The sequence below is a fragment of the Pleurodeles waltl genome, chromosome 5 (assembly GCF_031143425.1).
Source record: "Pleurodeles waltl isolate 20211129_DDA chromosome 5, aPleWal1.hap1.20221129, whole genome shotgun sequence".
In the NCBI taxonomy this organism is placed as follows: Eukaryota; Metazoa; Chordata; class Amphibia; order Caudata; family Salamandridae; genus Pleurodeles; species Pleurodeles waltl.
In genome coordinates this window covers 187638505-187665583 of record NC_090444.1, presented here as the reverse complement: position 1 = coordinate 187665583, position 27079 = coordinate 187638505, and the positions used below count along the sequence as shown (strand labels likewise).

At 46.8% G+C, this 27079-nt stretch overlaps 1 protein-coding gene across 1 annotated transcript in view; it reads left to right on the top strand.

Annotated features, from left to right (window-relative positions):
- Positions 1 to 27079, top strand: part of SPATA17 (spermatogenesis associated 17) — a 629329-nt gene that overhangs the window by 38295 nt on the left and 563955 nt on the right. Inside the window, exon 2 of the mRNA XM_069233882.1 lies at positions 26173 to 26262. Coding sequence (XP_069089983.1) covers positions 26173 to 26262 — 90 coding nt within the window. The remainder of the gene's footprint in view (positions 1 to 26172; positions 26263 to 27079) is intronic.

The following is a 27079-nucleotide window of genomic DNA, read 5'->3' as shown; positions in this document are numbered from 1 at the left end:
GGGGCCTTGTGCCCAGAGTGCTTCATCCTGCCAAGGACAGAGGTAGTGGATGTCTTTCTCCACTGGTTCTGGAGGGGGCCTTGTGCCCAGAGTGCTTCATCCTGCCAAGGACAGAGGTAGTAGATGTCTTTCTACACTGGTTCTGGAGGGGGCCTTGGGCCCAGAGTGCTTCATCCTGCCAAGGACAGAGGTAGTGGATGTCTTTCTCCATTGGTTCTTGAGGGGGCCTTGTGCCCAGAGTGCTTCATCCTGCTTGTGACGGCCTCAGTAGCGTCAGAGCTTTTGGTGCTCATGGGCCTATGGAGCTTGTGGCGGCGGTGTCTTTGGCAGCGGTGCTTGTGGCGGCGGTGTCCTTGGCAGCGGTGCTAGTGGCGGTGGTGTCCTTGGCAGCGGTGTTTGTGGCGGTGGTGTCTTTGGAAGCGGTGCTTGTGGCGGTGGTGTCCTTGGCAGCAGTGCATGTGGCGGCGGTGTCTTTGCCAGCGGTGCTTGTTGCGGCGGCGTTGTCCTTGGCAGCGGTGCTTGTGGCGGCGGTGTCCTTGGCAGCGGTGCTTGTTGCGGCGGCGGTGTCCTTGGCAGCGGTGCTTGTTGCGGCGGTGTCCTTGGCAGCGGTGCTAGTGGCGGTGGTGTCCTTGGCAGCGGTGTTTGTGGCGGTGGTGTCTTTGGAAGTGGTGCTTGTGGCGGCAGTGTCTTTGGCAGCGGTGCTTGTGGCGGCGCTGACTTTGGCAGCAGTTCAGCTGCTGGCGGTCCTGTCTTTGACAGCGGTTCAGCTGCTGGCGGTCCTGTCTTTGGCAGCGGGGCTGCTGCTGGAGGTCCTGTCTTGGGCAGCGGGGCTGCTGGCGGTCAGCTCCTTGGCAGCAGGGCTGCTGGCGGTCCTGTCTAGGGCAGTGGGGCTGCTGCTGGCGGTCAGCTCCTTGGCAGCGGGGCTGCTGGCGGTCCTGTCTTGGGCCGCGGGGCTGCTGCTGGCGTTTCTGTCTTGGCCAGCTGGGCTGCTGCTGGCGGTCGGCTCCTTGGCAGCTGGGCTGCTGGCGGTCGGCTCCTTGGCAATGGGGCTGATGGTGGTCCTGTCTGGGGCAGTGGGGCTGCTGGCGGTTGGCTCCTTGGCAGCAGGGCTGATGGCGGTCCTGTCTGGGGCAGTGGGGCTGTTGGCGGTCTTCTCCGCCGTGCTGATCTTCCCAGACTTGCCGGTTTTCTTGTGCCCCTTCCCCACCTTGGAAGGTGTCGCAGCTGACTCCCACCTGTACCCCTGGGAGCGGCTTTGGTGGCTGGTGTCTTCCCGCTTTCCCGCCGGGCACTGGCCAACTTTTGATGCTTGACAGGTGGGGGACTGTCCGTGCTGTGGCTCCTTGCCACAGTGGCTGCCCTGCTGCCTGGTGCACTCCATAATCCGGTGACTACTGGCACCCCTGGTCCCGCCGATGTTGTGGCTGAGGTGCTAGGTTGGGACCTGAGAGTCGGGCCCTAGGAGACTGACGAGGTGGGGTAGGTGAGGGAAAGAGGTCAAGGGTGGACAGGAAAAGTTTCTTAGGAACACTGGGACGGGTAGCTGGAGGGGGTTTGGGAGTGGAGGAAGAAGTTGTGGTTGTAGGAGGTGTACGTTTGGTGACTTTGGGTGAAGGTGCATGCGCTGGAGGCTGTCGTGAGGTGGATGGCTGTTGGGTGGGAGTGTGCCTGCATTTGTGTACCTTGGGAGGTGGCGTCACAGACACACTGGGAGAGGACACGGGATGTGTGAATGGTAGTGGGGGTGGTGACTGCACGTGAGCGGGGTGTGGTGGTGGGTGTGCTGGTGATGGAGGTAGTGGCTGAAGATGTAGTTCATGCAGGTGTGAGTGGAGACGAGACTGGGAGGGAGACGAGGAGGAGGGGGACCCAGTGGAGGCAGTGGATGTTGGTATGTCTGCATGTGTGTGATGCTTGTGTGAGTGTCTGTGGGATGTGTGGTGCTTATGTTTGCAAGGGCTTCCTTTGTGTGCATGCTGGTCTGATGGTGTGCTTGGGATAGGCTGAGGTACAGGGGTGTGGGTCTGGTTGGAGGAAGTTGGAGGGGGGAGGCTAGAGACAGGGACAATGGCTGCCATCAGTGCTGAGGCCAGAGTCTGAAAAGCTCACTGAAGGGCTGCCTGACCAGAATGAATGCCCTCTAGGAATGCATTGGTTTGTTGCAACTGCCTCTCTACACCCTGGATGGCATTCAAAATGGTAGACTGCCCAACAGTGAGGGATCTGAGGAGGTCAATGGCCTCCTCACTGAGGGCAGGAGGGGTGACAGGGGCAGGGCCTGAGGTGCCTGGGGCGAAGGTGATGCCCACCCTCCTGGGTGAGCAGGCACGGGGCAAAGGCTGAGGGGCTGCTGGGAGGGCGGTGCTGGAGGGGGTGGTGGCGGCTGTACCTGTAGATGCGGGGGCACAGATGGGCCCGCCACCGCAAGGGAGCTCCCATCAGAGGACGTGTCCGTATCACTGGTGTCAGCTTCTGTCCCCGCCGTGGAGCTCCCCTCGCCCTCCGTCCCACTGGTGAAATCGGAGTCCGTAGTCTCGCCCTCCGGGCCATGTGGGATGCAGCTCCCTCCTGCTCGGGTGACACTGCTCCTCCACCTGATGATGCTAATGCACACAAGTACAGGGAGACCACAAAAAGGGGGGGGGGAAGACAGATGAAAGACATGTTGAGTGCATGCATTACCGCTACTGTTGGCGGACACAACAGACACAGAAGCCCCCTGCACTACGCCGCACACTTGGGGTCCACTATTCAATCCCTGGGACATGGCCTACAAGGCTATGGCCGATATCTGCACACATGGATGTCAAAAGGAGCCTGACTAGGTGTAGTTGCCACTGTACCCAGGTGGGGTGGGGTGCCACAGGGTCTGCCTGAAAAAAGGGACTTAACTAGCACACTCGCCCTGCCCTAGGGTAACCCACAGCCCACCTCCCCCACCCAGACCCCTCCACTGCGCGCTGAATCAGCAGAATGAGAGTGTACTCACCCCCTTGTTGCTGCTGTGATGCCCTCAAGCGCCCATCCAACTCCGGATACGCCACCGCCAGGATCCTGAACATCAGGGGGGTCATGGTGCGATGGGCACCCCTCCCACGTTGGGAGGCCATCCCCAGCTGGGCCTCCGCCGTCTTCTTGCTCCAGCGGCGAATGTCCTCCCATCTTTTACGGCAGTGGGTGCTCCGTCTGTGGTAGACCCCCAGGGTCCGGACGTCCTTGGCGATGGCACGCCAAACATCCTTCTTCTGGTGGGCGCTGACCTACAGGAATTGTACAGGGGAAAAAAAAAGTTATTACCAGCTGCACCGTCACAGTCATTGGCCCGCATCCCTACCATTGCCATGTGGCACATGCACTCACCGTCGTTTCATGCACGCCTCATTCTCCCTCCCTATCTTTCATCCACCCCACTCCACACAGGCATTGCCCATACAGCATGCTCACAGTGTACTTACCTGTTTGTCTGGAGGACCGTAGAGTAGCGTGTACTGGGGAGGACCCCATCCACAAGTTTCTCCAACTCCTCCGTGCTGAAGGCAGGGGCCCTTTCCCCAGACACACGAGCCATTGTCCCTTCCAGACTGAGGTCACAGCAGCACTTGCAGTGTAGGTCCTCTCCTGTCGAAGATCAGGTATCGAGTGATTGAACTGATAGAAAATGACGGTCACGTCCACGGCGGTGCGTACCGTCACCGCCGGCGTACATCATCATTGGCTCCTGGGACCAATAGGGTCCAATGTTAACCAATGCAGAATTGCGCAGCGGTCTTCGACCGCCTACCGCAACAGTGTACAACGCCAGCGCAGTTACCTCATATCCCATTGTCCCACTTTACAGGTCAGGCAGCCGCCATTTCAGGGGCCCACATGGCTTTATTTTTAACTGCGTCACACATACCTAGGCCTTGGCTCAACACTCATACAGGCAAATTTCAGGTTATGAATAGTTTTCTGAGTAAGCTGTGTTTACGTACCTCTGAGATGGTTGACTCTGTGCTTGCTGTTGTCCTCCATAGACACCGTCCGCTGGGACATATGAGGAGATGGCGGCATCCTCCGGTGTACAGAGACATGTAATCATCACCTACAGGCTTGATCGTGCCACAATCCTGGAACTGTGTGCCCAGTTGGAGCCAGACCTGATGTCAGCTATCCGCCATCCCACAGGGATCACCCCTCAAGTGCAGGTGCTGTCAGTACCCCATTTCCTTGCAAGTGGGTAATTTCAAACAACAGTGGCAATAGCATCAGGGATGTCCCAGCCTATGTTTTCCAACGTGTTGTCCAGAGTGTTGTCTGCCCTGCTGAAACACATGTGGAGCTACATCGTTTTCCCTCAGGTGGAGGATTTGCCTACAGTGAAAGGTGACTTCTATGCCCTGGGACATATCCCCAACATCATAGGTGCCATTGATGGGACACATGTGGCCTTGGTCCCCCCCTGCAGGAGTGAACAGGTGTACAGAAAACGGAAGAGTTACCATTCAATGAATGTGCAGATGGTGTGTTTGGCAGACCAGTACATCTCCCATGTTAATGCCAAATTCCCTGGCTCAGTGCATGACGCTTACATCCTGCGGAATAGTAGCATCCCTTATGTGATGGAGCAACTACAGAGGCACCGTGTGTGGCTACTAGGTGAGCACCTGGAACCAAATCAGTGGGAATAGTTGTCTGGGGATATCCCTAAGAGTTCGTGTGTGTCTAACAGTTATCCCTCGCCATTTGCAGGTGACTCTGGTTACCCCAACCTGTCATGGCTACTGACCCCAGTGAGGAATCCCAGGACAAGGGCAGAGGAATGCTACAATGAGGCCCATAGGCGAACTAGGAGGATTATAGAGCGGACCTTCGGCCTCCTGAAGGCCAGGTTCCGGTGCCTCCATATGACAGGTGGTTCCCTATTCTACTCACCAAAGAAGGTGTGCCAGATCATTGTGGCCTGCTGTATGCTTCACAACTTGGCTTTGCGACAACAGGTGCCTTTTCTGCAGGAGGATGGTCCAGATGGAGGTGTTGTGGCAGCTGTGGAGCCTGTGGACAGTGAAGACGAGGAAGCAGATAAGAGGACATCGACAACAGGAACTCTGTGATCCTGCAATACTTCCAGTGAGACACAGGTAAGAAGACAAACCTGCCTACTACATGTACTTCAACGCTGCTACCTCTCTACTGTCTGTCCTTTTCACCCTGTGTATGGTCACTGAGTTTTCACTTTCTCTTACGATTTCACAGATGTTGGTCCCACTGTGTGACATCTGCTTTGTTTCCTCATGGACTATAGCTGTGTGACATAGGTATGTTGACATTACCATTGAAAGAGCATTTTGTCACTGTAATTGCTAATACACTAATTCGAAATCACAGACAGACTCCAGATTATTTTGTGCTTTAAGGGTGTTTATTTAAGTGCTCAATATTGGAGGGGGTTGTTAAATGGTGAGGAGTGATGGTGGAGGAATGTCCATGGCAGAGTCCAAGCTATGAGTCTCACAGGTGCATTGTCCAAAGGGGCATAGGAAGTGGAGCTGGGGCAGTTTGAGGATGGACAGGGTGACAAGGTGGGACAAAAGGATGACAATCAGGGTGTTTCATTTCTTGGCGGGGGTCTTGGCATCATTCTCTGTCTTTGTCCTGGATCTCAGGGACCGTTTGCGGGGTGGTTCTCCATCTGCAGGAGGTGGGGTGCTGCTGTGGCAGTGCCTCCTGTCCACTAGCGCCGGCGGAGGTGGTGGGCAGTTCATCGTCCAGGCTAGTGTCAGGGGCCCCTTGTTGTGCCACAGTGTCCCTCCTGGTGTTGAGGACTTCCTTCAGCACCCCTACGATGGTGCCAAGGGTGGAATTGATGGATCTGAGTTCCTCCCTGAAGCCCAAATACTGTTCCCCCTGCAGCCGCTGGGTCTCCTGAAACTTGGCCAGTACCGTTGCCATCGTCTCCTGGGAATGATGGTAGGCTCCCATGATGTTGGAAAGGGCCTCCTGGAGAGTGGGTTCCCTGGGCCTGTCCTCCCCCTGTCGCACAGCAGACCTCCCAGTTCCCCTGTTTCCCTGGGCCTCTGTCCCCTGAACGGTGTGCCCACTGCCACTGCCCCCAGGTCCCTGTTGTTGTTGGGGTGGTGGGTTAGCCTGGGTTCCCTGTAGTGGTGGACACACTGCTGCTTGACTTGTCCTGGGGACAGAGGCATGGGCCCGCTGGGTGGGTGCTGTGCTGGTGTTTCCTGAGGGGGGAGGCTCTGTGGTGGCCTGTGCCAATGTAAGGGGAACAGACTGTCCCGAGGTCCCAGATGGGCCTGGCTGGTAGTCTAGATCCAGTTGGACAGAGCTGCTGTCATCACTGTGGGCCTCTTCTGTTGGTGGTGTGGACATGTCTGGACCCTCCTGTCCAGTGACGTTGGGTAGGGGTCCTGCAGGGGTGTAAAAGCATGATTATTGCATCTGTGTGTGCCATGGTGTGCAATGGGTGGGTGACTGTGTACCCCAGTGCTTGCATTCCTGTGTGGGACCTTGTGTGATGATGGTTTGGGGGGTGTATGGGTTTGTGCAGTGGCCATGAATTGGTGATGGGTGTCCATGCTTTGGTGTTGCATACAGGGCTTGGTGTTGGGATGTGTAGTTTGTGATATTGGGACATTTGTGAGGAGTTGGAGTGATGGGGTTGAGGGTGAGGGTGAGGGTGGGGGTATGTTATAGCATGCAGGTAGGGTGGGGGATGTAATAGTTAAGATTTGACTTACCAGAGTCCATTCCTCCAGCTACTCCTGCAAGGCCCTCAGGATGCAGAATAGCCAAGACTTGCTCCTCCCATGTTGTTAGTTGTGGGGGAGGAGGTGGGGATCCGCCGCCAGTCCTCTGAACCGCAAGGTGGTGTCTGAATACCACGGAACGCCCCTTCCCCCGTAGGTCGTTCCACCTCTTCCTCATGTCATCCCTATTTCTTGGGTGTTGTCCCACTGCGTTGACCATGTCCACTATTCTTCGCCATAGCTCCATCTTCCTAGCTATGGAGGTGTGCTGCACCTGTGATCTGAATAGCTGTGGCTCTACCTGGATGATTCCCTCCACCATGACCCTGAGCTCCTCCTCAGAGAACCTGGGGTGTCTTTGCCGTGCCATGGGGTGGTGTGGGTGATGTGTGGGGTGGTGTGTGTTGTGATGTGTGGGGTGATATTTAGTGGTGTGTTGTGTGAGGTGCATGGATGATGATGTGTGAGTGATGGTGGTGAGTGCCTGTGGATGCTTGTTTGTAGATTGTGGTGTATCTCTCTGGCCTTCTTTCGGAATTTTTTGTCGTACAGGTTTGTGGGTAATGTGGGTATGTGTTTTATATTGTATTGGGTGTGTGGGAGTGGTGTGTGTATGTGTATCAGGTGTGTGTATTTCAAATTGTCCAATGTGGATGTGTTTTGTAAATGTGTGTGTATTTTGAGCGCAGCGGTGTGTACCGCCAATGGAATACCGCGGTTGAAAGACCGCCGCGTGGATTCGTGGGTCATGATAGTGTGGGCATATTTCTGTTGGCGTGACGGTGGAGGTTTTGTTATCGCCAGTTTTTCACTGACCTTTGGTGTGGCTGACTTGTGTGGGTGTCTCAATTTTGGCGGATTCCGAGCAGTGGGTCATAATGACCGTGGCGGAATTCCGCTGCCGCGGAGGTGTGTTGGTGGTCTTCTGCACGGCGGTAAGCGGCTTTTACTGCCAATGTTGTAATGACCCCCTAAGTATTGTAAGCACACAAGACTTAAAGACATCTATAGTGGTTTTAAGGTGCTATAATGTCCAAAACTAACTCATGTTCAAAATGCTCATACAAAAGTCAACTCACTTGCAGCAGCACTATCCCAAAAAATCTTTTGCATCTTTCAACCTTGTATCTGGAAACTGGCTACCCATTATGTTTTGAATGATGTAACCAAAATTCAGAGAAATCAAGGAGGTGCTGCTGATGCTGTTCTTGCCCAAGCTGCACTCCAAAGCAGATGGCCATTGTGGGACAATGGTGTGGCTTCTTTTCTCACAAAAACTCTCTAATCTAATATGGCTACCATTTACACTTTACCACTTACATTTCTTAGGTTTGTCATGACCCAAATGCAATAGGGGATGCCAGCAGCCAGTCCCCATGCCTTCCCAGAGTCTAAACGTCTAGCACTGCATTGGGTGTAAAAAGTACTAAGTATATTATCCAGGAGAAATAGGAAGAAGGGGTAGGAAAGGGACACACACTGATCTTTGTATGGTCCAGCACAGTAATGGCAATATCACACCTTTGTAACAGAACAATGAGTATTTACATGAGTAATTTTAGGATTATGCTGTTTGTATTTAAATATGTATAATAGTAGAATTAAGATATGCCATTACTGCAGTAGGCTGTAAGGGCTTATTAACTAAAGAATGAACCTGTCAAAAGATTCTAAGGTGGTGTTCTGCCCTGTGATTTTAATAAGGATGATAGGACAGCAAAAGTAAAGTTCTAGAGAAGGACAAAACAGTCACGCACAAGTCCAAGAGCAGTATGCAGACTGAAAATATAAGATTCATTTAGAAGTCAGTGGAATGAGGGAAACCGAAGAAAAACGGTACAACAACAAACATGCTTTTGGAGTAAGAACTGGTGTGAACTGGGAAGATGAGTGAGGAACCTACCAACATGCACAATTACTAGCCAAAATGTGCCAGTGACCTCAAATAATGTTTCTGACTGTATTCTACCAAGAAGCTTGTATCAGCAAGTTTGAATGCCATCTTGGATCTGGATACTTCTATTGCATGCCCAGAGCAGAGTTGTCATCTTGAGATGCGAGAAAAGCTTACAGGGCGGACTAGCAAATCATACACACTCAGTCTGCAGTGAGAAGGGGAGAACCTTAGATGTCATGTCTGTGTACCACACTGAAGTATATAAAAAAGCATTTCTGGCTATACTGGTCCATTTGGAGCAGGGTCAAGATTGATTTGCATGTAGTTTGGTCCAACCTGATGTGGCATGGTGTGCAAAATAACACTGGACTGGGATGCTGTCCCAAGTAGTTATCAGTCACTGAGACTAATTCAAACAGTCCTCCCATCACGTTTTTTGCATAATTCAGTTTGACGCCCTAGGTGGGATGCCTGTGCTCAAACACGGGTCCCTGTGCACACTGTGCCACATTATACCCAACTAATGAGCCCAAATAAGGGTGAAAGTGGTATTAGGTTGCTTGTGTTCCGGTTAAGGAAGGGCATAGCAGTTCAGGCTGCAGTGTTCCTACTGGAGAAGGGTTTTTACTGACTTGCATATGACTAGGTCCAATCTGAGGTGGCATGATGGGCAAAATAACAATGGACTGGAATGCAATCCAAGTAATTAGCATTGGCTAGGATTATTTCAAGCATTCCATCCATCACTTCTTTGTATAGTTCAGTGTAACAACCGTAGGGGGACGGTTATGCCCAGAAGTGGGTCCTGTGCACACTGTACTACTGGGGCCAAGCTATAATTTACAAATGAGCCCTAATAAAAGTGAAATTGGTCTTGGGTTGCTTGTGTTCTGGTTCAGGAAATACATGGCCTTGCAATTTGGGCTTGTCTTTTCCCTTTGAAGCAGGGTCAAGACTTATTTGCATATTGCTGGGTTCAATCTGAGGTGGCATGGTGTGCAAAATAATGATGGACTGGCAAGTGGCCACAAGTAAATACAAGTGGCTGATATAAATTCAAGCATCCCATCCATTTTGTATGTTTCAGTGTGATGCCCAAAGTGTTACAGGTACGCTCAGATTCAGGTATGCCTAGATGTGGGTACTGTGCACACTTTGCCACAGGATCCAAGCTATACCTTAATGATGAACCCTAATCAGATGAAACTGGTGTTTGATTGTTTGAGTGCCAGTTCGGTGATGACCTGGTCTAGCAGTTCGGATGGACTGTTCCCATTGGAGAAAGGGCCAAACTGAGGTGGTATGGTGTGCAAAATAATGATAGATGGGATGCGGCCAGGGCAGTGCTTAATTTGTGCTTTTTGTTTCCAGTACAGGGCACCAGCACATATTTTTGAGGGCCGGCATTTCTTTTTATGTCTCAAGCATTTACTGCGAGCAAAAGACACATATGAGAAAGACAGGGAAAGAGAAAAACAAAAAAGTGTCACAATGGGAGAAAGCAGAAAGCTGCAAGAGTGAGCTGAAGGGGCACAGAGTGGGTTTAAAGGAATTGAAGAGGCCCGAGATGGCTTCAAGATTACACTGCCTCAGTATTTCATGTTCGCACATTTAATTGCAGCAGCCGTGTATTTAAAAGGAGGGCTTTGGGCACTGACACATTTTTCTTTACAAATTAAGCACTGTCAGGGTAAATACCAGTGGCTAAGATTAATTCAAGCATTCCTTTCATCAGGATTTTGCACACTTTTTTTGCATACCTCTGCAAGGCCTTAAGTGGGACAGCTATGTATAGATGTGAATCTTCTGCACATTGTGCCACTGGAGCAAAACTATGCCTAACTGATAAGCTCTAAAGGAGGTGAAACCAGTATTGAGTTACTTACATTCTGATTCAGGGAGGACTTGGCCTGCAAGTTAGAACTGGACTGTTCCCCCGGAGCTGGGTCAAAACTGATTTACATATGGCTGGATCCAAACTGAGATGGCATGCTGTGTAAAATAAAGATGAACACGGATTTGCCTCAACTAATTACCAGTGTCTAAGATTAATTGAAGCATTCCATCCATCACTTTTTTTTAGATTTCAGTGTGATGCCATAAGAGGGTTGGTTATGCCCAGTTGTTTGTCCCATGCACACTGTGCTACTGGAGTCAAGCTATACTCGACTGATGAGCAGGGCCGTAGCAATGGGTGGGGAAGCCATTTGAGGGCCGGACCAGCCCATAATAGTCTTTCTCACCCTCCTCCCCAAATTCTGAGACAGCTGGCACATAATACAGGTGTGGGAGTTCAGAAGGTGAATGTGCAATAAAAATACCTTTAACTTTTATTTTTATCTTGCTACATTTGTTGCCAGTTCCAAAACAGGTTAAATGTCAGGCTGTCTTCTGATAAATTGCTGCTTATTCTCTTGATGGAGATGTTGTTTTCTTTTCTCTCTTTGACTGCAAATTCAGAGGATTTTGTAAAGTGAACTATGTGACTATCCCTCTGAGGTACAGACAGGGCCACTGTAATTATGCAACAGGGAAGGCCTAAATTACACAACAATATAAGCTAAATTGTCTAGCAAGAAAACACAAATTTTGCAGCTTAATGCAGCACATTTTGTGACAGTATTTCACTTTTTGGTCATGTTTACATGTTAGCACTGTCTGGGCATAGTTTCCCTTCATTAGTACCAGTTCCACATTGCATTCCAACTGTAAGTAACTGAATGGTGACCAGTCAACTTTTGCAAAGGACCTATCACTGCACAGCCGCATGTGTTGCAGCATTTTAGTAGCTTTAGATCTGTTTGAGCTACAAACAAAACGTGTTTTTGATAAAATCTGTAGAACATGCAGCCAATGATTGATTATGTGGCATATGCGTCAATTTCATAATTATGTGAAAAACACCACAGCCACATAATTGGATAATTCCAGTGGTGTGGAATAGACAGTGTGCAAAGAAATACTGCAGGATGTCAATCTGTTTCTACTTCAAAAAGTGTAAATGCCTGTAAATAAACTGTACAAATATTTCAACATATACCTGTTGTTATAAAAGCACAAACGAAACACATTTTGTTTTATAACACTGAAGTGTGATGTAAACAAAGCTTTTAATAGCCTCAAAACAAATCTTGGTGATACACTAATGATAAATATGGTATTGTAACATTTTGATAGTGCTTACTACCCCTATGTGTGGCACAGAAGCGTTTACATACACGGGCATCAAGCCACACCACATATAGTAGTGTGTGGTTGGAAGGGTGTTGTCTTTCTTTTATGATCCTATAAGGGAAGTGTTTACATGTCATTTGTAATGACCACCAAGGTGAGGTTATTGTGTTGCAAGATGCAGTGCGGAGCAGTGTGGTGGATGATGAGGTGTGAAAGGAACAGGCAAACAGTGTATAGTTTTTACTATGCTGGTAGCTATGTACAGCTCTGGAAGGTCCATTTATCCACTTTTTTATGATTATAATCTGTTTAGCTGGTTATGGCACAGTGTTGTCCAATCAGAAATTTTGGGGCAGATTTTATTAAATTTAACTTTATTCAACACAAAGCATAAATGTGCCATATTTGCACAAATATGGCACATTTCTGCTGTCTATTAGTACTGGCACACTGTGTACTGACTAGTACCAGCACAGGCACTGTTGGGCCATGGTTGTTATGGGCAGGATTGTTTTTGAGCAGGAAGTGGCACATTCCGACACAAAAACAATCCTTAGAGGCATATTCCTCTTTCTTTGTGTGCTGAAGGATGAGGAAGTAACGAGGAGAAATAAAAATAAAGATATTTCCTCTTGTTATTCCTCAGTGGGTCAAGGAGGAGCATTTTGACACATTCCCAGGTTTGCTAGCATTAACCCCTTCGCTGCCAGGCCTTTTCCATCTCAGGTGCCAGGCTTTTTTTGAGCTATTTGGGACAGTTCGCGCTTAGGCCCTCATAACCTTTTCTCCACATAAGCTACCCACGCCAAATTTGCGTCCTTTTTTTCCAACATCCCAGGGATACCCAGAGTTTGTGGGTTCCCTGGAGGAGACCAAGAAATTAGCTAAAATACACAAAAATGTTGTTTAATAAAAAAAGGAAATTTGAAAAAAGGGCTGCAGGAGAAAACTGTTTTTTTCTCTGAAAATGCCATACACAAAGGGTCTGCAGCGCTAAAATCACTATCTTCCCAGCTTTCAGGAACAGGCAGACTTGAATCAAAAAAACACATTTTTCAACAGAATTTCTGGCATTTTACTGGGACTTACTCCATTTTTACTATTTTTTGTGTGCTTTCAGCCTCCTTCCAGTTAGTGCTGGAAATGGGTGAGAAACCAATGCTGGATCCCAGACAACTAAAAATTTCTGAAAAGTAGACACATTTCTGAACTCAGCAAGGGGTCATTTGTGTAGATCCTACAAGGTATTCCTACAGAAAATAACAGCAGAAATAAAAAGATATTGAAATTGAGATGAAAAAACCAGACATTTCTCTCCACGTTTTACTCTGTAATTTTTTCCTGCGATGTCAGATTTTTAAAAGCAATATACCGTTAAGTCTGCTGGACTCTTCTGGTTGTGGGGATGTATGGGGCTTGTAGGTTCATCAAGAATCAAGAACCCTAGGTACCCAGAGCCAATACATTAGCTGCAGCCTGCAATGGGTTTTCATTGTATACCAGGTATACAGCAATTCATTTTGGTGAAATATAAAGAGTGAAAAATAGGTATCAAGGAAACTTTTGTATTTCCAAAATGGGCACAAGACAAGGTGTTGAGAAGCAGTGGTTATTTGCACATCTCTGAATTCCGGGGTCACCATACTAGCATGTGAATTAAAGGGCCTTTCTTAAATAAACATCTTTTTTACACACTGTCTTACATTTGGAAGAAAAAATTGTAGAGAAACACAAGAGGCAATAACACTTGTTCTTTTATTCTGTGTTCCCCCAAGTCTCCTGATACAAATGGTACCTCATTTGCATGGGTAGGCCTAATGCCGCGTCAGGAAACGCAACATGGACACATCACATTTTTACATTGAAATCTGACCTGTTTTTTGCATAATGCCTAGCTGTAGATTTTGGTCTCTAGCTCAGCTAGCACCTAGGGAAATTTAGCAAACCTATATATTTTTGTAAACTAGACACCAAGAGGAATTCAGAATGGGGTGACTTGTGGGGCTCTCATCGGGTTCTGTTATCCAGAATCCTTTGCAAACCTTAAAATTTGGCAAAAAACACTTTTTCCTCACATTTCAGTGATAGAAAGTTCTGGAATCTGAGAGGAGCCACAAATTTCTTTCCACCCAGCATTCCCCCAAGCCTCTTGATAAAAATGGTACCTCACTTGTGTTGGTATGCCTAGTGCCCACAACAGGAAATGCCCCAAAATGCAACATGGACACATCAAATGTTTACATTGACAACTGATGTGTTTTTTGGAAAGTGCCTAGCTGTGGATTTTGGTCTTTAGGTTAGCCGGCACCTAGGAAAACCTACCAAACCTTTGCATTTTTGAAAACTAGACACCTAAGGGAACCCAGGATGGGGTGACTTTTGGTGCTCTCCAGGTTCTGTTACCCAGAATCCTTTGCAAACCTCAAAATTTGACAAAAAAACACCTTTTCCTCACACTTCAGTGATAGAAAGTTCTGGAATCTGAGAGGAGTCACACATTTTCTTCCACCCAGCATTCCCCAAGTCTCCTGATAAAAATGATACCTCACTTGTGTGGGTTGGCCTAATGCCCGCGACAGGAAATGCCCCAAAACACTATCTGGACACATCAAAATGATCAAATATAAAACTACATTTTTTTGCGAGGGGGGCACCTGCATTTTTGGTCCTGGGCTCAGCAGCCATCTAGGGAAACCTACCAAACCCAAACATTTCTGAAAACTAGACACCGGAGGGAGTCCAGGGAGGTGTGACTTGCATGGATCCCCCAGTGTTTTCTTACCCAGAATCCTCAGCAAACCTAAAATTTAGCTAAAAACCCCCAATTTTTCCCACATTTCTGTGTGGGATAACTGCACCGCCACAAACTTCCTACCACCCAATGTTCCCCTCAGTCTCTTACTAAAAATGATACCTCACTTGTGTAGGTGGGCCAGGTGCCTGTGACAGGGAAGAGCCAAAAACATGTTGAAAATGAGGGGGAGCCAAAGCATGTCGAAAAGGGCAGTTTGGAAAAAAAAGTCTTTAGGCTGAGAATGGGGCAGAATTTTTATCGGTATAGATGCGACAATGCTGAGTGGTAGGAATTTTGTGGATTCCTGCACATTCCTGAAGGTTCCATCACAAAAATGTGGGAATAATGTGTGATTTCAATCAAAGTTGAAGGTTTGCAGGGCATTGTGGGTAAGAAAATTCACAGTGTTGTGTCTGCATTAGAGACTCACCCAGATGTTTGTTTTTCAGATGTGTCTAGGTCTCGTAGATTTTTTTACATGGCAGCATCCCAAAGTCCAAAAAGTGCAGCCCTTTCCATTCCAAGTAGGATGATTTTCAGAGTTAGACAAGCTCTCACGGCCCAAATGTAAAACCAAAACCCCAAATAATCAAATGTCCTCTTGCTTGCCATTGGGATAAGATCTTTTAGTGTGTGGGGGAGAGCTGAAAGACTGTTACCCCCTTCAGTTGGGGTGGGGGCATAACCATGCCCATACTGGTTGGTAACGATGACCCCACTAATTTTTATATATTTTTTTAATTCCCTGGCATCCAGTAGGCTTTCTGTACCGAACCCCCCCCCGAGGCCCACCGGTGGGCAGAACAAGTTTGTCCCCATTTATTTGGGGGTGGGGTATGGCCATACCTCCACCCTAGTTTTTGAAAAAAAATCTTCCCTGGTCTCTGGTGGGCTTTCTGCCTCCCTTGGGGGCAGATGGGCCTTACAAAAATAGGCCAGTCTTCCCCCAAGAGGGGCAGAAATAGCCAACAGTAATGTGCCACACACACACACCAATCCCTGGTGCCTAAGTGGTTTCTACCCCCCCCCCACCTCACCGGCAGATCAGCCTAATAGAAATAGCCTAAAATAAATTTGCCTCCCAGGGGAGCGACCCTTGCCTAAAGGGTCGCTCCCCTTTCGTGAAATTGGCAGAAAAAAAAATCTATGTTGTCTTGTGGTTTCTGCCTCCCTTGGGGGCACATTGGCCTAATGAAAATAGGCTCATCTGCCCCAAGGGGTGCAGAAATCGCCTAATAACAACTTGCCCCCCAGAGGAGCGACCCTTGCCTAAGGGGTCGCTCCCCACATGTATAAAAGTAAAAAATAAATTATCCCTGATGTCTAGTGGGTTCTGTCCCCCTGGGGCAGATCAGCCTAATTAAAATAGGCCAATCTGTCTAGGGGTCGATCCCCTTCATTGTTAACATAAAAAAATAAACTCCCTGGTGTCTAGTGGCTTCTGCCCCCCATGGGGGCAGATTGGCCTAATTAAAACAGGCGGATCTGGCCCGGGGGGGGGGGGCAGAAAAGACTGATTATAAATTTGCCAAAGAGGCTGCTCCCCTTATGCATAAATATAAAAACAAAAAAACAAAAAAAAAAACATCCCTGGTGTCTAGTGGGCATTTCTGCTGCCCGATTGCTTCACATGAAGGGAAAGGAAAGGTCTTTCCTTTAATGCCTCTGCCTGACCCCCCGATTGGAAGAGAAATACTTTGCCTTTCTCTTCCGATCATGGAGCGGCCTCTGATGAGGTCAGCGCACTATCATGCGCTGACATCATCAGACGTCACTGGGGGAGGGGTGGGGGGTCAGGGTGAAAGGGAAGCGATTCTCCTTCCATCCCTGCCCCTGGGTGGGGGGTGGGAGGCACACAGGGGGAGGGCTAGCGCTCCCCCGTCGGCCGGGTGCAGGTCGAGCTGGTCTCGTCCTCTGCACACTGCAACCGTGGCCGAGGACGAGACCAGCTCATCCAGGGCACCCGAGGGGTTAATAAACCTGGGAATGTGCCATAATCCATGTCTGGGTCTGTGCCACGAAAGTGATACAACCAGATGCAAACGCTCAGTAAATCTGTCCCCTAGTGTATAGTTCTGGGCCAAAGTTGGCATTGTTGGAGAGCGAGAGAGAGGATGAGAGATCTGCTGGGATGGTCATTGTTACTCTCATCTCATATCTGAAAGCCATTGTGAAATGTAAAGAAGCGGCCATAGTGTACACATATTTGGGACCTGCAGTCATGGACTAGATTTTAGTCCTCCAATTGATCCGAAGCATGTGGCAGGTCTCTTCAGTTATTCCATGCCTGTTCATTTAGTGAAGGCTGGTTTATTGGCTGCCCAGTAGTGGTGATGATGAACAAACCTTGTAGTATATATGCGTTAATTGAATTGAGGAGGTGTAAGTTACGGTTGGATCCTGACCTCTGAGTGTTATGGTTTTACTATTAGTAATCGTGTGGGCCAGAAATGCTATGTATGAACTTGCATAACTACATAATGCCCAGGCCAAGCCTAGATTAGCCCTCCTTAACTTACTTGCTTATCGAAAGTAGTTTGTTGGTTTGATATGTTGAATCTATGGATTGTAAGCTAAAGATTGACCTTGAGGGTGCAACTGTTTTTCCAGGTTTTGTTGTTAGGATTTTTGGTGGTGTAGTTGTCTTGGAAATAGCCATGTTTTCAACTGTCTTCTGAAGTGTATATGCTCCTGGATGCTTCAAATGCTGGCTGGTAGTTTGTTCCAGAACTTGGCGGCTTGAAGTAAGAAAGCAGTGACTCCTACATATATCTTATGGTAAGTGGTACAAGCCTGGAGTGCAGTGTCCGGAGTTGTTTTTTATTGCTCAACTTAGCTTGTAGGTACAGCTGCCCTTTTCCTCTGAGGCTTTGTGAACAATGCAAAACACCTTCAACCTTTCCCTTCTTGCTATAGGTAGCCAGCGAGTGATTGATTGCAAGACTGGAGTCATGTGTTCTCTTGGGGAAAGTCTGGGAAGGAGTCTTGCAGCAGCATTTTTGATGAGTTGATTTTGCATATGATGAATGCGGGTGTGCCAAGGTATAGGCTGTTGGCATAGTTAGGCTTGGAGATTACATGTGTGAGGATGGCTTGCACTTTTTGTTGGTATCTAAGGTATGAGAAGATGCAATATAGTGTTTTCATTGTATAGAAGGCACTCTGTTTTAAGTTGTTAACATATGATATCAAATATAGGTCGTAATCCATAATTACCCAATGGTTTTTGACTTCTCTTGATATTGTTGGAGGGACCTCATGTCCCTTAGGCCATGTGGCAGTAGGCTGATATTTTTGTCATTGCCAGCAGGTCATAATCTCTGTGTGGATGCAGTATTTAGCTTTAGATTGTTATTCATCATCCATGTTTATGGCTCGAAGGCAGTCATCAAGTTTTATATTGTAGAGGTCTTCCACACCTTCCATTTAAAAAAAGGATTTGGGTGTCATCTACTTAGTTGTAACAGGTGAGATTTAATGAATTTATCAGGTTTGGTAAAGGGGTCAGTCAGATGTTGAATAACATTGGTGATATGATGGACCCCTGTGGGACACTACAGTGTTGTGTGTGGGGAGCTCATTTGAAAGGTGGAATCAGTATTAGTTCTCTGTCAAAGCTGAGAGGCCAAGAATTCAATAGGCATTAGCTGAACTTCCTCTTTCCCTTTCAGATATGGTATGTCACACATACATTTGCTATATGGAGCGATTGCACAACTGTACAGGTCACAGAGCCATGTTGTTCTTAAGCTAACAGTGTATTTGCCCTTTCCTGTAACTGATACATAAGTGGTTATCACTACTTAAGCCTACAGATGCAATGTTCAGTTAGGAAACTCTAGATTCCATATGGCATGGTGCTTTGATTAGCCTTTTGTGCATGGGCAGAGTATTCACAAGTCAGGTACAACTTAAATTTGACTGACATTGCTCCAGCCTACACTGGTCTGTTGTGATATATAGCCTGGTGAGATAATGTATCTGCTCTACAGATTGTTATTTTGTTGCAAGAGCCAGACAATTGGTTAGGTTATTGGGCCTGGTGCAGAAGGCTGAAAATATCCAACTAGCAGTAGGGGGAATCTGAAATGACCCAATGTAGCCTGCCATGTCAAAAAAGACTGCCATACCAGATTATGTTTCAAAATTGTTTATTTAGAGAAGCCTACCAGAGTCAGCACACTGAGGATTCATCTCCTTGAATTAAATATTGTGGAAAACATAATCAGGGCATGTGCGGCTGAAAGCATTTTTTATATGTTTTATCTCTCTTGACATCTTTTGAGAATATCAACAAATATTTTATGATTTTTGTATATTGTAGTTTAAGATCTCTGCAGTATGAATCTGCTTTTTGACATGTTTTGAATCCTTTGAAATTCTGCTCTCTCTATTTTATGGTCACAGCTAATATATTGCTTTTATGAGATCCGCTGTAATCAATGTGTGCTAGATGCATAATATTTGGTGGCCATGTAGATTAGCATTTTTATTAAGAGATGTGTGGGAACGGTGGGTGGTAGGAATTTTATGGATCCTCACAAATTCTGGAAATTTTCTTCACAGAAATACAAGGAGCATCTGTGATTTTGCTAAAGCAGGGCATTCTGTGTAAGAAATATATCGGGATTCATGCAAGCTTCACCACCACAGAGTACCCAAGGTACTTTATTTTCAGAAATGCCCAGGCCTCACAGTTTTCCCTGGGTGCTGACCGAGCCCTGGCCTAAATACCATAGCTACCCACATTGTTGTACTGGTCAATATCCAAAGTAATAGCTTGATATTTCCTTGTATCTTAGGGGCCTTGTGGAGCCTTTCCTTTTACAGGCAATAGCTCAGTCACACAAGTGGGTACTTTTGATATCGGGAGAAGTGTAGGATTGCCATGTGGTAAGACACTAGACACTTGTTGATCACTGCAGATTCTATAAGCAAGGTCTGTTTTTACTTTTGTTTTACTCTCTTTTTTGTGTCAGTGCACATATTGTGCTATGCAATATAGCAAAACAAAAACAAAATCTAAATCATGGAAAGCACTTCCCCACATGGCAACTTTAATTTTGTACTAGAAAATGTTTGTGGTGTCTTTAACATAAACATTTTCGTTTCCAGTTCTCTGGATGACCTGTTGAAGTCCACCACACTGTGAAAGTAGTGTGGTGGATGTCAGTGGGTTGTCATCTGCCCTAAAGCAGTTAACACCCACCAGATCCATGCAGCCTGATGTCCTTTCAAACAAAAAGTGACAACAGGCTGCAGGGATATGATGGCCACATTGCACTAGCTTCTTTTTTCCATGATTGTAGGTGACTTCCCCAGTTCCAGGAAGCCTCCAGGACAGTAGGCTTATGGGACTGGGGAACAGAAAAAAGCACAGTGGTCAAAGAAAGGTGGCAGGTTCTGCTAATGGCGATGCACAGCCAAAAGAAAGCTGCAATTGCCGTAAGTGGTCAATGGGGAAGAGAGCTATGAAAAGTCCACGGAAAGCAGAAGAGAAGATAGGGATACAAGGTTCTAGAAAAGGAGAGATTGGGAGAAAGAAAGTAGAATAAATAGAAAAATCAAGAAAGCTTGAGAGACAGTAATGGGAAGATAGATGCAGCAGCAAACAGAAAGAGATAGCAGTGAAAATGTTGAGAGAGAAGAAGCAGGGCAGATAATGTGAGATTGGGAAACAATAGAGAAAGTAAGGGAGAGCCTAAAGAAGCAAAATGAGAACCAGGTAGACATAGCGAAATGGTGTTTTCTGATTTTAGGTGGAATTTATAGCTTATCGTGTTTTGCCCAATACTCCTAGCCAAATGTGATTTCAAAGCACAATTTTGCACTATATTTTCTAAAAGAAATCTTAGTGCAAGATAAAAAATCACCTTGCATAGTGGTCTTTAAATCCTGATATGGTCTAATTAGTCTTTCGTGATTCATATTGCTTTTTGCAAATTTCTTAACAAAGTCACTCCCTTGTTATTTGTTACTATATTCTATTGGTGAGACTTGCTGATGCCTTCTCTTATGCATGTTAGCCATGTCTACATTTGCTAGTACAACTACTTACTAGAAGTCCAGGTTCTATTAAGGAAGTGATTTGGCTTTCTAGTGTACATTTAAATAAGGCAGGCTATTAAATATTTCATGGCATGAGCCTTTGCTTTTATCTGCACCTGTAGTATTGGCGAACAATCCTTCTGCAATTATTTTCCATTTCTAGTACACATGGGAGGCTTCTGTGCTTTTTCCAGTTGCCACTCTGAGAAGTGTATGCTCTTTCAGGCAATGTTAACCACTTAGAGGGTGCCACCTTGAGGGTTCGTAAGTCTGCAGTTGGATGACTGTAGAATCCAAATCCAAGGTACCATGTGTTAGAAATGGGGTCTCTAGTTAGCAGTCAGTTTACACCCTGTCCAAGTAGGAGCCCTCACTCTAATCAGGGTAAGGGAGTCACATACCTAAGATAACCCTGCTCACCCCCTTGGTAGCTTGGCACAAGCAGTCAAGCTTATCTCAGAGACAATGTGTACAGTGTTTGTACACACACACACACACACAAACACACACAGTAACACAGTGAAACCACAAAAGGACTCCACACCAGTGTAGTAAAATAGTCATTATTTATCTAAATTAATCAAGACCAAAACAAAAAAAATCCCACACACAGAAGTAGAGATATCACTTTTTAAAGGTTTAAAGGAGTCTTAATCCTGAAGAACCAGTAATTGTATCTTTATAATACACAGTACCTTTGATGCATCAAAAGAAAGATGATGCGAGCCGCAAAGGAGGTGATCCATCCAAAAAGCAAGCAGTGCGTTGATTATTTCCCCGCTGGGCAGGCAATGCGTGGATTCTTTTCCCCCAGGTTAGCGATGCGTTGATTCTTTTCCCGCCGGACAGACAATGCTTGCATTCTTTTCCTGCAGGGCTGGTGATGCATTGATTCCTTACTGCAGTGCAGCATCGATAAAGAAAATGACGTTCAGGGATGATGCCTAGAAAATCCAGATTCATGGCAACAGTGGATATGCACTTATGCAGGCGATGCTTCGATTTCGCAGCTGCAAGACAGCAATCCAGTGATTTTTCTGTTGCAATGGCTTGGTGCGTGGATTTTACTTCAGCTTCCACTTCTAAGGGCCCAGGGACTGGATTTGGCACCATTTGGCAAGTCAGGACTCTCAGCAGAAGAGCACTGGCCGATGAAGTCTTTGATGTCCCTGAGACTTCACAACAGGAAGCAAGCTCAGTTCAAGCCCTTGGAGAACCTTGGAAGGCAGCAAAGTTCAGTTCTTTCACTCCCAGGGTGGAAGTAACAGCAGCAGGCCAGCACAGCAAAGCAACAGGCAGAGTGGCAGGCCCTCCTCAAGCATCCAGCTCTTCTCCCTGGCAGAATGTCCTCAGGTGAGAAGTGTTCTGAAGTTGTGGGTTCAGCAGTACAATACTTATACTCATTTCTGCCTTTGAAGTAGTCAAACTTCAAAGGAAAGTCTTTGTAGTGCAGAAGACCCTGCCTCTCCCTCTCCTGGTCCAAACACACTCCAGGGGGTTGGAGACTGTATTGTGTGAGGACAGGCACAGCCCTGTTCAGGTGCAGGTGTCAGTTCCTTCCACCACTCTAACCCAGGAAGACCCATTAGGATATGCAGGACACACCTCGGCTCCCTTTAAGTGACTGTCTAGATTAAATTCACAAACAGCCCAACTGTCAGTTTGACCCAGCCAAAATTGGTCTTGCGTTGCTTGTGTTTCTGTTCGGGGAAGACCTGACCTGGCAGCTCATGCTGGTCTGGTCGAACTGGAGCAGGATCAAGAGTGATTTGCATATGGCTGCATCCAAACTGAGGTGGCGTGGTGTTCAAAATAAGATGGATAAGGATGTGGCCCGGGTAATTGCCAGTGGCTGAGAATAGTTCAAGCATGCATACATTAGTTTTTATATTCTTCTATTTTTATGTACCACACCTTCACACCCTACCTCCCCTCAAAGGCATGTAGCATACATGACCTTTATTTCTATCTGAGTTTAGAAGTGGCAAAATGTGTTTTGTGTTGTTGAGGTGAGATGTACAGTGTTAAACCATACTTCCAAATAATAAAACATTTATCTTAAACAATCAAGAGGACATGGCCCTCAGCTGAGCCACCTTTTAAAATGATATCATGAACGCACCTTACGCACCCCTGACACGCAGCAAATTCTTCGTCAGCCTTCTCATTAAAATCTCTCTTGACCAGACCAATACGAGCATCTTCTGCTTTCACACAGCTATAACTTTTACACATAACTCAGTCAATATAAAAAGACACATTTACTGCCAATTAGAGAACATCATTGCCAGGATCATAGATCTGTGAATCATATAAAATTAGGAGACTGACTGAGCATCCTATATATCACTCAACAAGGGGTTAACCTGAGCCGGTGGTTGCCGGTGGGAGGCACCAGCACAAATGGGACGAGAGTCCCAATCGAACGTCCCTGAAGGACAGACCTGTTTTTAGTTTTAATTATTTTTTAATGTTTTATATTCATCAGACCACGCTTTTTCCTGGCACTGCCTGGAGGAAGAACAGTATTTACAGACTTCTAGCATGGTACAAGCTACGCCCTCATCTCTAGCGCTCTTGTCTTGTCCTTGCAGCCTCATTCAGTACTCAGCTCTGTTCAATACTTTGTCTTTTTAACTTCACATACTGCGCTGCCCTAACTGCCCCTTTGCCCGGGTCGGTTACTGTTCTGTGCAGCCTTGCATCAGCTGTGTCTCCCCTTCCTTAGTGTCACACATTCAAATAACAAGAGGCAAGAAGTCTCAAAGCACAACCGGAGTTGCTTCTTCTGCAGGTGTAGGGAGACTGCTAGGAAGTGGGCAGATAGAGGATTGGATTCATTTGGCCACAGTATTTATTGGGAGTGATCCTGTTTTTGGATGCCCATGAATTCTGGAAGAAAAAGGCAGGTCCTGTTTACAGACGTCGATCCACATTGTGCTCCAGAGTTGATGCCTCTCACACCCTAAAATTAAGTGAAGACATTGATAGACCTACAGGCAAGAAAAGACAGTTGCAAAGGCTGTGAGGAAGGCAAGTTGTTTAGACAAAGTGTTCATTTTAAGCAGTCCTATTAGCCCTGGATGCGTTTCACACTTTTAGCTTTAGAGCGGGTAAAAGGGTGACCATAGTGATAATCTGCACCAGAGGAAACACCTCAAGTTATGTTCGAATATACTCTTTCTTTTTCTGGAGGATCCTCTGAGAGTTCCTGGGCCATGTATTACATGTCTTGGAAACTGTCTGACAAATTAGACAGGTTTTCAGTTTTTTCAAAATATATTTTTACTGGGTTTAGTAAGTATTGTAGAAAAATATGACAAAGATTATAAAACCCTATTTTTATATTTGGTCAAAGTTCTCACCTGAGAACCATTGTGTTCTCTATAGATCAGATGAGCAAAGGCTGTAGAAACTGATTAGGCATACCCAGGGCGCTAATATTCTCCATCCACTCAAGCAATGGATTTCAAGTTTTGATCAGGAGTGTCCTCAGAGCATTGCACCAAGAGCGACCTTCATCTCGCATGAGTATGCTTGCAGCACTGCTCAGCATGGTGTCTGCATGAGAGCAGTGGCGGCTGCCACTGAATGGGGGTGGTGGGGTGGGACCAGGTATGGGGGTTAAAAAAATTAATTCATTACAAAAAACACTTACCTTCTCCTTTGGGAGGTACGGTTCATCTCCCTTCCGTCCTCATTGTCTTCCCGGCAGCATACAGGTTCCCAACCAATCACGACACTGCTGTCACCAGCACAACAGAAGTGTTGTGTTTGGTCTGAGTGGCCTGCTTCGGCACTCAGATTGGTAGTAGAAGCCTGTGCATGTTCTCCACTCGGGTGTGCAGTACAGCCGGGTAGAGGTCATGCAAAGTGCGCATGTCTGTTTGGCCGACCCAACAAGGCCGGCCAAGCAGACATGCACACTTTATGGTGAACATACCCCTCCTCCAGCCTTCTCCAGCCCAGTCTTGCCCGCCCCCTTACTCCCAGGAAAAATAAAATGATAATTAACATAGCGTTATTATCATTTTAGTTTTCCTTTTGCTAAAATCCAGAGGGGTGATGCTCCTCCACCTTAGCAGAGGAGCCGCCGCTGTATGAGAGACAATGAAGAAATAGGACCCTTGCTCTCCATCTGTTTCACTCAGGCTGTATGGTAAGCACTATATCAAAGAAGGAGTGCGAGTAGCGTGACCAGAAATTTAAAGCAAAAAAACATACATTTCACAAAAATAGAATCAGGGCTACAATTTTACTTCAACCGAGCCGGCAGAATGACAGCGCTCATCAGCATAGACTTACAGAAGAGGCATCAAGAACATAAATCAAATGCAATTTTTTTAATCCAGTGCAATGCTTGTTAAGTAAATTGTTTTATTATACTACCTGCTAAGTATCTCCCGCCGTTTTCAGACGACCCTCTTTAAAAATCAGGATGTGAGGTCATTTTCCCGAAATCTGTCGGGACAGCTGGTGAAAAACTTGGGGGGTCATTCCGACCCCGGCGGGCGGCAGGCGCCGCCCGCCGGGCGGAGACCGCCAAAAGACCGTACCGCGGTCAAATGACCGCGGCGGTCATTTTGGCTTTCCCGCTGGGCAGGCGGGCGACCGCCAAAAAGGCCGCCCGCCCGCCCGCCCAGCGGGAAACCCCCAGCAACGATGAAGCTGGCTCCGAATGGAGCCGGCGGAGTTGCTGGTGTGCGACGGGTGCAGTGGCACCCGTCGCGATTTTCAGTGTCTGCTTTGCAGACACTGAAAATCCTAATGGGGCACTGCAGGGGCCCCCAGGGGCCCCACGACACCCGTTCCCGCCAGCCGCCAGGAACAGGCGGGCGGGAAGGGGGTCGGAATCCCCATGGCGGCGCTGCTTGCAGCGCCGCCGTGGAGGATTCCCTGGGGCAGGGGAAAACCTGCGGGAAACCGCCGGTTTCCCTTTTCTGACCGCGGCTTTACCGCTGCGGTCAGAATTGCCCCTGAAGCACCGCCAGCCTGTTGGCGGTGCTTCCTCCGTCCCCGCCTCTGGCGGTCCATGACCACCAGGGTCGGAATGAGGCCCTTGGACTGTCCCGGCAAATGTGTCGTACCTGGTCACCCTATGTGCGAGGCCTGAGCCAGTGCGATCTGTGTAACCCAGATGGTGTTAGTGGGACAGGCCAGTGGTGGTTCTTAAAATGGTGGTCCTAAAAATGTTTGGGTGCGGTCCCCTTTTAAAAATATAAATTAAACACTGTACTCAGCTAACCCACCTGTTGCCCAGATTTCTCTTAATATATACAGATCTGTGTGTAGGAGGATATACAATGTGTTAATGGTTTTGTTGTGATAGAGAGCAACATATAGATGTCATGGAAAAGTACAGAGAAAAACATTGTGAAACAGTAAACGTAATCTAAAGAAATATATGACATAGAAACCATGATTATCTTCCATGCAGATTTCCTCTCTCCATGTCAACCTTTATTTATCCTGAGAGGTCTTTCCTTAGTAAATGATAAACATATTTATGTTTGCAGGGTTGCAGAGGAGCACAGAATCAAAGAACATAATGCTGCTGTGAAAATTCAGAGCTGGTTTCGTGGATGTCAAGTACGGGCATATATAAGGTATATTAGTGCTATTTTTGTAGTGTTTAATTTAACTCTAGAATTTTTTATTTTACATCTTTTCCTCAACATTTATTTACTATTAGAATTAAGAACGCTACTATTTACAATATGCCATTGTGAATATTTTAGTCAATATTGTAGCACAGAACTATTTAATATTGCAATTAATTAAAGTTATAATGTCTCAACTGTTTTATGTACAATATAATTCCAGTTGTACAGAAGATTTCAACTGAGGATTACCAGTGGCTAGAACAGAGGATAGGAACATTGCTAAATATGTTATTTATTAAATGACTTAATTAACCTCACAACTTTTAGAAATGCTTTGTTGAATTTGGCCCTTTCAGCACGGTCACCCCAGATTTTTGCCTTGCTCTGCCTTCCTTTGCTGAGCTTGTTTATGATGACTTTTAGGACTCTATTCAATTTTTCCCTGCTAACCAGTGGTAAAGTACTTGTGCTCTCTTCTTCTTTTAACAGGGTAAAATTGGACTACAGCTGATTGGTGCTTTTAATTTACTTGTAAGTCCCTATTATATGGTACTACCTGTACACAGGGCTTGTAAATTAAATGCTATAAGTAGGCAGCAGCACTCACTGTGCCACCTACGAAAGTATCACTGTAAAACCTGTGTCATGCCTGCCTCTGCAGCCTGTGTATGTAGTTTCAAACTGGTATAATAAACATCTTGCCAAGGCCTAAACCATTATTTTTAATATGTGTAACTCACCCCTAAGGTAGGCCCTAAAAGATCATAGGGCAGGCTGCATTGCATTTAAAATGCATGACATATATACTTAACTATTACAT